The 12820-nt window shown below is 37.9% G+C and overlaps 1 protein-coding gene across 2 annotated transcripts in view; it reads left to right on the top strand.

The window, feature by feature from the left end:
* FBN1 (fibrillin 1) overlaps window positions 1-12820 on the top strand; it is a 216439-nt gene that overhangs the window by 15046 nt on the left and 188573 nt on the right. For both annotated transcript variants that reach the window (XM_016163229.2, XM_036218301.1), the window contains exon 3: window positions 11849-11931. In XM_016163229.2, coding sequence (XP_016018715.1) covers window positions 11849-11931 — 83 coding nt within the window. The remainder of the gene's footprint in view (window positions 1-11848; window positions 11932-12820) is intronic.

The raw sequence follows: 12820 nt of genomic DNA, 5'->3' as shown, positions 1-12820 counted from the left end.
AGCAGCCTCACTCTGAGTGTTTGTGGGTGATGTGTGTGCGTGCATGCGTGCGTGCGTGCAAGTCGCATTTCCTGTGTGTTCCATGTCAGTGAAAAAATGTATGCTGTTCTTCGAGGACTGATATATTTCTACTACCTAATGTCAGACTCCTTGGTAAACAGACAGGCCTCTAGACCAGAAGCTTTGTTTTTGGAAGATGCCACAGAGATTTGGAAACTTTTTAGGTATGTTAGGAAGTAGAATGTTTTTGCTGTTTTGAAAGCCTCATCTCCTCCTCAGGTTGTCACTATGTTGAAGTTTTGTGCTGGCATTTAGCACCCCCTCTGCTTAATTATAGTTTGAAACATGAATACTGTGCCACACCTTCCACAGAACTCAAAAGGTGTTGAAAGGACAGTGCTGGCATCTCAGGCTGAGAAGGAAATCTTTTGGATTGGATTTCAGGGAAGAGCTGTGCTGGCAATTGGAATGAGTTGCTACTTTCTCTGGGCATTGGACAGTGTGCTGGCAGCCTCTAACTTAAGTCACAGAGATGTGAAACTGGAGGGCTTTTTAGAATATCATCCTGGTCACCCTGATTTTCATGCACCGGTCAGGTAGTTCCCTGTGTGACCTGATGGTTTTGCGGGAAGCTACTTTTCAAAAGACAAGACATACCCATATTTAAGTATATGTAAAAAACACATTCCAATGGCAGCTATGAGCAGGTTTTGAGTTGTCTACATTTTGAATCTCTATATTGCTCCCCACCCACTCACTCCCCTAAACACTGAACATGTTAAGAACTGACTGATATTTTTATCAGAAGAAACAGGACAGGATACTTACATTGCAGAAGCTATTTCAGAAACAGAAGCACCAATGGGTATTAGTGTTCCTAAAATGTATTTCTTTTACTATTACTTTCCTTTTCTAATCTACTTTGTAAGATCTGTCTTAAAATTTTTAGTTTTGTAGACCTAAGAAAACCAGAACATAAAAAGTTATGTACAAATTAGTTTGCATGAGGGAACACAGTCTCTGGGATATTTGTGGAAACATTTTTCTAATCACTAATCTAAAAATCTTTAGCACTAACCTTGGAATGTTCCATGAATAAATTCTTTTGATTTTTAATTAATGATTTATGTCATGTTTCCATTGTGTAGCCTTTGAACAATTACTTCACTTCAGTTTCCTCATCTGAAAATAAGCACGGGAATACATTTTCTTGATAAAATTTTGGGAAAGAGTCATCTGATTATTTTGTAAATTATAAAGCTCTCTAAAACTTTCTGATTATTTTTATTCTATAGTGTGACTTTACATGGACAAGAGAAATTCCTGATTTAGTCAAATTCCCTTAAATTTAAATTAGACTATTTTAATTAAAAGTTTTCCAGATATCTAAATACTTAGGAATAAATGCTTATAACTTTGCTCCAATTGCAGAGTTTGAAAAAAACAAAACAAAACAAAACAAACCTTGTGAAGTCTTTGATTCCTGATATTGTGAATGGTTAATTTCTATGAAATAATCTCAACAACAGCATGCTTTTAGCTAACTACATCTAACTTTTTAGAAACTTAAACTCTATCAATGATTTATTTTGTTGTTGTTGTTCCTTCTAAATAATGTTGTCTCTGTTCTATTGAAAGGGTTTGGTAGAGAAATGTTTCAAAAGACCCACTGTCTGTTGACTCCTATGAAATTGAGTTAGAGATACAAGACCTCTGAAGCTTTTGTAGATATAAAATGTTTCTAAATGATACATCCGAAACATGGAAAAAGTTTACTCTCAGATCCCATGAATTCCATTTATGGGTATCCTTTGTTATATATTTGATTTTTCATTTAAATTTTTTGTAAATTAACAAGAGTGAATGAAATTATATTGATTTCTTAGTAGTAATTATCTTTTTTCATTCCTTTATTTTATTATTAATTTTTTCCTAAATATATTTACCTTTCAATAAATTAAAAACTCCCTGCTCTGACAGAATTTTCTGTAACTTGTCTTAGTTATAAATACATCTGAAACCCTAAGCCTTTGTTTCTCATTTAAGATTCAGGTATTGTGCTAGGTGCTGGGGTGGTAAAGATAAATCTGAACTTTCTGTCTTTGAGGAACTTACAATTTTTTGGCTCCAGGGTATCCAAAATGCTTGCATAATGAGTACGAGGTTAAAGTCACCAAGTAGTGTTCAAAATTGACCTGCTTCCTTGCTTCATCTAGAAGCTACTCTTTCTGGAAATGGTTCGCTGAACCCTTGGTCAGTGAACCAGTCCTGGGGACAGATTTTTATATTGTAACCACTGGTAGGGTGGGATCTTCTACTATCTAAAATAAATTTGGTACATGGAGGATTATATTATATCCAGTTACTCCCCAGTTTTTAAATCTTTGTTTTATGGCCTTATGGGCACCCCGTACTGGTCCTGATGGCCTTGGACTGTCACTGGGCCTGGGGCTGAGAAAGCTCTGGTTCGAGCTGCCCTCTTAGGACTGGGAGAGTGGCCTGAGTTTAGGGTGTTTAGTTCTCATAGCTCACTGGGAAGCTTACAGTAGCTGCAGGGACCATGAGTTTGAGTAGCCAAGTTTCTCTCTGGTTGCCTGCTGTGGAATGTGTTTTCCCATAGAAACAACATTTTAAGTTGTGGTCAGGTTCCCAGACCAGCCTATAATAGCCTATTTAGCTGATAATATAGCCGAGAGACTGCTATTTGACTAGCCTGGGGACCAAACCACCACCTATTAACGTTGTTTCTATTGGAAAAGCCATTTCAAGTTCTAAATACCAATATAGAAATGACATTTTGGAGCCCTTCCTGTTTGTCAACTGGGAGCTGCCAGTACTCAGAACTAGAGGATCACATCACTGTGCCCTCCCTGTTGCTGAAGAACCCCATTCTTTCCCCTAAGACTGATACCATTCGCTGGTTTTTCTGTCTTTTCCTGGGGCTGGCAGTGCATTAAGAAGATACTGTCTCCCTGGACAGGGGTCTTGGTTTGAGAATTTCCGGGAAGTGGTGAGAACTATGGTTTACATCCCCTCTTTCTTCTGTGAGTGATGAAGGGAAGGGAAGGGAAGAGCTGGAGCCGATGGGAACAACGAATTCCATCAAAACCACCCTGGGTCTGCCTCTCACTACCCAGATTCTGGACCACCTCCTTAGTTTATGTGTTTGTGTTTTAATAATTTCTGTAATTTTAACCAGCCTTTGGGAAAGTACGGCATGGCTTCAGCTTAAGTAGATGGAGCAAATATCGCAGTCAAAGAAATTGTCACACTAGTCCTTGAACTCATGGGTCAGATCAAGAGCTTGCAGAGTGCTGCGAAGCAGTCCTTTGAAGCACCACGTTATGAGGTTTTCATGGTGTCATTTGTCAAATCTTCTCAGATGCTGGAGAGATGCAGGTTCAAGATATGCTGGATTTTCTGTTTCCAGGAAACCATTCCTCATCCCACTCCATGTTTAGATGGGAGCACCTTTGATACAATCAGCCAGGGGTGTGATTCCAGTGGGCCAGACACAGATCCCCTCTCTTAGAGAGAAGTAAGTTCAGTGTGAACTATAACAGCAAGTTAGCCAGATCATTGCTTTTAGAAGCTTGGGGACCACTCGGGTGGGTTAGTAGTCTGCAGACTCTGGCGTGCTCCATGTTGTTTAGTCCAGAGCACCAGAAGCAGAAAATGCCCAGGTTCAATGGATTGTCCACAGTAATGTGCTTCCACAGTAATGTCCTTCTGGTCTTCATGGTTCAGTGTCTAATTTCTGATTTTACTGCAGCCCATGGATTTAAATTCTTCCTTTTTTTTTTTTTTCAAAGAAAATCATATATACATATACATGTTCTGATCAACCATTAAATATTCTAACTGGATTTAATTTGGCTGCCAGTCTAACATGACCTCCAGATTTGGGGAACTGCTTTTGCAGCTTTCTAGTTCTTCAACTTTCCTAGGCTGTGTGTGTGTGTGTGTGTGTGTGTGTGTCCCTGAGTCCCTGATATTGTGACTGAAATTCGTTGGCTCGTAAGTCCCTAGGCTTTTGCTTTGGATCAACACAAAATCCTCAGAAAAACACAGTTTAGGGAACAGAGCAAATGAAACTGTTGATGCCACACCCTCTCTCTGCTTCCTGTGCTGTGAGTTTCTTCACTCAGCAGTGGGAAAAGCCTCCATCCAAACAGCACATCCAGACAGAACCTTCAAGGCCTCCCTGTGAACTTTGTGATGGTTGTCTTCAGGAATTGGGCATATATGGTTGGCTCTATCTATGGCTTTGGTCATAATAAAATATGCACCAGTTTGTGAGCTGAAAACTTTTGTTTAGTTGCTTTTGGGACTTTTGGGTTTCTTTTGCTAAACAAATAAGTAGAATCAAATATTTATGTATGATTTTGTCTACATTGATTTTCTCAAAGGAAATATATTGATCCCTGAGTTGTAAACACTTAACTTTGCTGATCAGAGTAAATTAATAATCAACATGTCAGCAGAGTAACCAAAGCATGAAACCATTATAAATTACTGTTGAACTGCCTATAGCCTTTCTAATAGGCATGAAATAGTCTCTCTTTAAATAGATTAATTTATAAAAAATAGTTCTCACTGTTAGACAGCTTTCCATGTTGGTGCATTTATAGTTGTTCTGTTTATGACATAAAAGAAATAGTGTTAATTTTTACTAATTGTTCTTTGTACTTACTAAGGCATTTAGTCAATGTGTTCTGTGTGCTTTAAATAGACTCCAGGATATTCTAGGAATAACAGACATTGTTTCTCTGCTTGAAGAGCTATTAGTCTGAGATCAGAGTAGATGGGGGCAGGTTTTGGGGAGGAGAATCTAGATATAATTATTTAAAATATATAATTACAATATAGTATATGTAGGTTTTTGAGAAGTATGTCTGCCATTGTGTTGGTAGGTTACAAGGCGGGTAGGATTAAACAGGCACTACGGATTAACACTATGGGGGAGATGTAATTATACATTAAAAGGGAAAGATGGAAGAAGAATTTAGCTTTAGCATGTGTGTGTTGTGGGAATGGGGGCATGTGCATTTGTGAGGATTGAAACAGTGAAGAGGAACAGAGCAGGAAGGTGAATGTTGAAGGTATCGGTGAAGATGAGAGGGGGCAGGTAGGGTAGGCCTGCCTGGTAGATAGCTGAAGCTAATAATGAGATAGATATTTCACATTTTATGGAGGGTGAAGGTCTGTCTTTGGGTCATAGAACATAATTAATCATGGTGAACATGAAAAGATACTTAGCTACAACGTCCCGATGGAATAAAGAGGAACTAGGAAGCCAGGAAAGGAAGAACGTGACGTTGATCCAACAATGAAACACCAGAATTTAGACAAGGGATTTCCTAATGGAGTTAGAGAATTTAAGAGGAATTTCAGTAGTGGGATGAAATAAAACTAGTGACTCCTCTAAGCAGCTGGGAAACATCAAGTGATCGCTCAGATAGTTGTCTTGTGAGCCTACTTTGGGTTATGAGGTTACACACCCTTGTTCTGGACTATTCTAGTTCCCCAGGCTGACCTCGATGTCCATGTTTTACCTATTCTACTGATATTCTGTGCTATACCAACATACATACCTGTCTTACCCCCCCCTTCCCCACCCCAAGAGCAAAGACTGTGTCACTTTTTTGGGAATGTAACAGTTTATTTATAATTGCATGCTTACAACATTATTATTATTATTTTACTTTTTGATAAACTTCTTTTAGAACAGTTTTAGATTTACAAAAAAAATCACTAGAATAGTACAGAAAGTTCCCATATGTCCTGGACACAGTTTCCTCTGTTGTTGGCATCTTATATTAGTATGATACATTTATCACAATTAACAAACCAGTGTTGATGCATTATCATTAACTATGGTGCATTCTTTATTCAGATTTCTGTAGTTTTTAACTGAACATTCTTTTTATGTTCAGGATCCCGTCCAGGATACCATATCATGTTTAGTTGTCACGTTCCTTTGGCTATGACAGTTTCTCAGACTTCCCTTGTGTTTGACAACCTTGACAGTTTTGAGAAATATTGGTCAGGAATTTTGTAGATAGTCCCTTAATTGAGATTTGATGGGAAGGAAGTTCCCATGCACAGCTCACATTTAGGGAGTGGGGAGTTAGGGTCCATCTCCTTGAAGGCAGAGTATCTACATAAATTATTTGGAATTCTCCAGCATAGGAGATTTATCTCTCCTCTCATATTTTCCCACTTGTTTATTTATTCAGTCATTTATTTATCAATATGGACTTGTGGACATTTATTTTATACCTTGGATTATAATCCATTACTACTTCTGTTACTTTGTGGTTCAAATGGTTTTAGCTTTGGCCATTGGATGCTCTTTCGTGTGGCTCCTGTGTCCCTTGACGTTTCCCCATCATTGTGAGTGTTAGTTTGTTTATTTAGCACTTCCTTACATTCTTACTTTCTGTCACCATAAGATGCTCCAGGTTCATCTTGTACATTTCTTGTTCTAGTCCTAGAATCAGCCATGCTAGAGAAACCAAGATCTGGGCATGAGGGAATTCTTATCCAATAATGTGCCTGGCATGTAATAGGTTCTCATGAAATATTGTGCTTGTGGGCAAGGTGATTGGTTAACCATATACACTGTTGTGTGCCCAGCAGTGAATTTGCTGGCTACACAGGATGAGCTGTTTGCTCTTGGGTCCATTGAATTTGAGGTAGGAACCGAAGAGGGAGAAAGGAAAGGAAGGAAGGAGAGAAGGAGAAAGGAAGAAACAGATGGATATTGCCTTTAGAAGGAAAGATAATGGAGTAATTAATCTCTTGGAGATGGAAGAAGGCAAGAAGAGGATAAACCAGAATATGAACTATTCTTTTTAACTGCATGAAGTAGGTTAGAGAGGTTGGCTGGTTTGCATCTTCAAAAGAGAAAACCAGGATTGTCCAAATTCCAACCAGTTTTGATTCAGACAATTCAGAAATGAGTCCCTGGGTCTGAGAGCCCAGCTAAAGCTTGAGGAGGCCATGGAAGCTGTTTTCATTACCAGAGTTTGAAGTTTCATTACTCAAGTTGTTGTGACTGGCAGATGGACTGGAATCGTCACATGTGGTATTCAAATTACTGCTGGGGGAAGTGACCTCTGCTTTCAGTGAAGAGGGCCAGAGTAACAGCACTAAAATAAGGGGAAGCATTTGCAAATTTTATTGCAGTTGCAATGGGTCCCTCCATCAGATAGTATTTAGTTTTTTCTTTTGTTTCCCCCTTTTTATCTTGATAAAAATTTTGTCAAAGTATTAATAAAATCATGATGCATGGTTCACAGTATATGTAGCTCATTTCTGTATTATAGTTTTTTCATAATCTATCACATTTTTGATGGTGAAAATTAATTTTTTTAAAAAAACTTTACAACAGTGGGATATTAAGATATTACCTCGAAGCATGTTATATGAGCAGTAGAGCATCCTTTATTATGTGAGGATATGTACCTTTTGATACCGCTCTGCAGTAATACTCAAAGGGACTAAATCATAAGTTTTCTCCTCAAAGGTCAGAAAAGCAGGCAACTCCTGGAGAGGGTCTACCTTATTAATCTTTATCTAACGTTTAGTATTTTTTTTCACTCATGGATTTAATCACTTCACAGGCTGAGAAACTGATGCATACGCAATAATTGCTCCCTGAACTTGTTTTTATTACCCCAGTCTTGTCTGAAAAGGAGTTTGCACTTGGGATAGGAAGCAGAATGGCTGTCTTGCTGTAAGAGAGGCCAGATTCGCAGAAGTGGGTTCTGGCTAAGGAATCTGGACACATTGCAGACATTTTGCACAGAAGCCAATTCCTGCAATGATGTGGTCAGACGTGGTAGAGCCCAGCTGTTCGCTCCATTGAGAGGGGCTTTAGCTAGCCCACACAATTTCTGAGTGTTGTGTGTGAACTGGATCTGAATATCCGGCCTGCTGAAGCTCGCTCCTCCCCGACAGCGATGGACGTGGGTTGTTGCAGAGCGCAATATTTACAGCAACTGGTAAGAGAAGTTACAGATAAAGACTCAGCAATTTAAAAAATGTAACATATAGTGGTGAAGTGGATATAAAGGTGTTATCCCCTTTTCTCCACAAACTTTAGAATACAAGTAAAAACAATTTATGCTTTATCTTCTATCTATTGAGAGACATTTCATGAGTTTTGTTACTCATCCCGCCATGAATACTATTGGGCGAAATGTCATCTTGTCCCCTAAATACATCTCTGCCTTAACATAGGGGTTGTGAGGGTGTTTCTGAGTAAAGCTTCCTGAGATCAAATCCCTATTCTCTACTTTCAAGCTATGGGATCTTGGCTAGTTTGTGTAACCTTCCTAAGCTATAGTTTTCTTAGTGTTAAAGACAACAGTAATTGAACTTACCTCAGAGGGTTGCTATGAGGATGAAATAAAGTAATGTATATCTTTAGCACTTAGCATAAAATTCTTTTCCCTTTGAATTTTATTTTTAATTTAATGAACACTGTTGCCTTTCGTGTGTAGTTTTAACCCAGACTTTTTTTTTTGGTGTTGGTCTGGTGGGTATGGCTGAAGAATTGAAAAGAAAGAGAAAGAGGGATGAATGCTACACTTTCACTTACATGAAAAATAACTTCATTAAAGATTTATCTTCTTTGTTAATACTTTTTGTGCTGAAACCGTAAAGTCTTTTATAATAGAAATAATCCAACATGTCTACTTTAGGCTTTACATGTCGTAGTGCTTTCCAACTTAAATAAGATGTTTATTTCTAGAATTAGAGGTTTTGTTTTGTTTTGTTTTGTTTTCTGTGTAAGTAGCACAAATGCTACTCAGCTTGTTTGAATGAGTTCTTTTAGTTTGCAGTTCTCATGACCAAAGTCAGCAGAGGAGAAATCTTACATCTTTCTAATACGTTTCATTAAGCCATATAACACAGTAGTACTTAGTGTTAAAGGATGAACGACAATGAGATTAAAGCAATTATCATTTGAGGATGTTGGTTGAAACACCTGAAATTAAATTATGCGTTACTTATTATAAAGGATAAAATTATAAAACTCAAAATAAAAAGTCAAAGGGTACAAACTAAATAAATCACAATTTAATATTATCTAGACTCTTAAGAAATGCAGTGAAATGAAAATGTAATAATTAATGAAAAGGAACTGTGATAACTAACTAATAAAGCAGAAAGTACCCTGTTTATGAGATAAGATGTTCATATATTTAAAGTGAAGTTGTTGGTTTAAATAAAAGATGATGATCAAAATACAACAGCATGTATTTTTTCAAAAACGAAGAGTTATGTATGCGCATTAAGTGAGAAAGCAAAAGAATTCCCTCTTCATTTCCTTAGATCCTCATCTCTTAGGACAACCAGTTTCAACCATTTCTGTTTTTAGTTTTTCTCATATTTACCTCCATGACACCATCTGCTATGCTTGTACCTCTATTTCCAAATTTAAATAGTACTCACTGGCTCTGTAAAAGATGGAGACATATCTCACTTAGATAAAACATCTACCATATTTTATCTGTCAGTTGATTCTAAACATTGAAAAAACAATAAAGACTGTCTATAGTTCTGTGATTTTTCGAATACCTTGGAAAAATTTCGAATATTTTGCTTTGTCGGAGTAAAATTACTGATTGCTGCATTTTTTTTTCTTAACTTTTTTGCCCTGTTTTATGTGTTTTTACTCCATCCATATACTCATTCTTATCAGACCATATGTCCTGATTTTTGTTTGAAAAACATAGTTTCTCCAAACATAGGAAACGCTGCAAAGGCTCAGGGGTCCTCTAAAGCTGTTCCAGGATTTGGTGAGCAGTAGGACTGGATCTACTGGAGTTCTTTCTAATGGGCTGTTGGTAGGGAAAGTTTCAGGTGGTTGATTTTAGCCTGGATAGTCATTTTTGATGGAGGGAACTTTTACGAAATTTGGAAGGTTCGAGTGTCCCCTCGCCCCCCATCTCACGCTAGTCCCCTACCCTATATTCTCTTCTCACTCCCCTTAGTTGCACTGGGAAACTAGCACTCTGAACTGCAGTTTTGGTCATTGCTTTGTCATAGGAGGGGCAAAGGGTGGAGAACCAAGGGCTAAGAATTCTTAATACAATCTTTCTTTCTTCCCTAATTTCTTATGGTTCCTTTGGCTGAGTAACTGATTTGTGTCAGGAGATCATTTCATTACGGTGATAACACTGCATTTTCATTGTCCTTTTCATGTAGAAAGCTTTTCGTATCCATTATTTCACCTGATACACACATACACATGCGACATATACAAGGCAGATATTTTGCTATCCCAGTATATAAAGAAGTAAACTAAGGCTCAGAAACACCCTAAAGTCATGTACTGTACACGTTAAGACTCTGTTCATCCAGTCATTTTGTCTAGGCTTGGAGAAGTCATGGGGTCTTGGGTATGGATTTAGGGCCCTTTCCCTGACCCCACCATCTTCCTATTTTGCATTCTGACCTCAGCACCAGTTAGTCTGAAGTATGCATTTTGCCCTGCAGTACTCCAGGTTCTCTTGGGGTGTGAAAGGACAGGACAGAGGCCTTAATTAGGTTCTCAGTTCTGCATGTGGTTGAAGTAGTGAGTTCAGAAGAAATGCAGGAGAGTTCTGTGGTGTTACCTATGATTTGCAGGGGTCCCCAACCCCCCGGGCCTCAGAACAGTACTGGTCTGTGGCCCGTTAAGACCTGGGCTGCACAGCAGGAGGTGAGCAGTGGGAGAGCGAGTGAAGCTTCATCTGTATTTGCAGCTGCTCCCCAGCACTAGCATCACTGACTCAGCTCCACCTCAGATCACCAGGCATTAGATTCTCATAGGTGAACTAGTCCCTGGTACCAGAAAGGTTGGGGACTGCTGCTATATAAGAAGACTGTGAGGGCACCACAGCTGAAAATACATTTTAGCTATGCATTTGTTTTTAAAGGCTTATGCTTGTGGGACTAAGTATACCAGCAAGCCTTGGAATAGCTCCTAGTTTGTGAAATTGATTGCACAACATTTGACCTTCCCCATCAGCCCTTGAACTCGAGAAACTGGCATTAATTGTTTAGGCCTTTAGATGCATCAAAGTAAAATGAATGCTTTTTTTTTGGGTCTCTGTGTTCTATGCTCTGCCTTAGTTTCCAGTGTAGAATTAGCTGTATATTACCCAGTTGCTCCCTTAAAGTTTTTAATGTGGATTATCTGAATTTTTAATGGAGGTTTTGCTTTAAGTTGTGTGATGAACTGTTTGTAAACAAGAAACCCAGAGTGACATTGACTTATATTTCTGTAACTGCTGGTATCAACTGTGTTTTGAAACTCCTGCTAAAGAATTATTTACGTGTTTTCACTTTTATTTACTCTAATGTCAGAATTTGCATTCCTGTAATTCTGGTGAAAGAAAGAATGTGGTTACGTTTTAGAGGTGAGCTGGGCTGTAGAAAAAATATACATAGCTTCAATGAGTTGACATTTAAAGCCTAATGTGCAATAGATTTTATGATGACCTTTCTTAACTAGATTAGTAAGAATTTATTGTTTAAATTAGAGTCATATTGCTTTATATCTATATTTGTTCATTGTGGTAGAAGGCACTGCCTTTTGCATTTCTGGTTTTTATTTTTCTGATGTCCTGTGTGATTAAGTGATATTAAGGGTTATCCATATTGATATCATTATGTTAAAGTGTCCCAAACTAATAAGCCAGTATTGAGTCCCATGAGTTTACTTTTCTCTGTCTGCAAAGATTCATTCTGTTCTTATAACTCAGGAATTTTTGCTTTTATTTGGTCATATATTCTTTTTTTTTTTTTAAGTATGGAATTTTTATGATTGAATTTTGTTTGTTTGTTTTAGACCCAATGTCTGTGGATCACGTTACAATGCTTACTGTTGCCCTGGATGGAAAACCTTACCTGGTGGAAATCAATGTATTGTCCGTAAGTAAACAGATAATCTGTCGTTTTTCAGGTTCTTCTTTTGATTCTTAGTATTTGGACTTTTGTAACTTTATACCATTAATATATTTATAGCAAAGCTTCCAGCTCTAAGATTTTCCTGCTTTCTCTGAATCCAGGTTGGGAAATACATTAACTTGGTCAAACCACTGATACACTTTAATTCAGCGACTTCTCCTAGAATATTTCCGGGATATTTCCGGGATAGAGGGAACAGAACCACAGAGTACTTAGATACTTTGATTAACATTGCATGTCATCATATATGTTGTACCTGGCAGCATAGACTACGTAATCACTTTGAAGAGATTTTGAAAAAGGGATATCACTGCTGCTTTCCTTATTGTAATTTCTAACTTCATTGGCCACCCACAAGCCTATCCAAATCTTGTACATTGAATTTGGGTGGTCGAAGCCAAAGGCAGACCTAACTCTTAAACAAAGAGGAAGGGAAGCATATAGAGCATCAGATGAAGATCAGTAGAAAGACTAGAGAAGAACTCAGGTGGTACCAGAACTTTCTCTATTGACTCTGCTGCTGTGGCAAATGTCCAGATTCTCAGATGTTGAGTAACACATCGCATGCCAGACAAGATGCTAGTTAATGGAGATACTTAGTTAAATTAATTATGGCATCTGTCCTCCATGAACTTTTAGTTATCATACCTACGGAGTAATTTTATGTTTTCAGAAAACTTTAATAGTGTAATGGGAAAATTTAGAGCTAAAAGGACATTAAAGAATCACTTAATCCACCTTCTTACTTGGCCAAGAGTAGTCTGTGAAGAAGAATAGATTATTTCAACCAATATTCTTTTGGTGACCTGAAAAAATTAATCCCTTTTCCAATTCTTGATTTTGAGCAGAAGCA

The sequence above is a fragment of the Rousettus aegyptiacus genome, unplaced genomic scaffold (genome assembly GCF_014176215.1).
Source record: "Rousettus aegyptiacus isolate mRouAeg1 unplaced genomic scaffold, mRouAeg1.p scaffold_m13_p_3, whole genome shotgun sequence".
NCBI classification, from domain to species: domain Eukaryota; kingdom Metazoa; phylum Chordata; class Mammalia; order Chiroptera; family Pteropodidae; genus Rousettus; species Rousettus aegyptiacus.
Note: the sequence above shows the minus strand (reverse complement) of the source record. Positions and strands in the feature narration are given on the sequence as shown.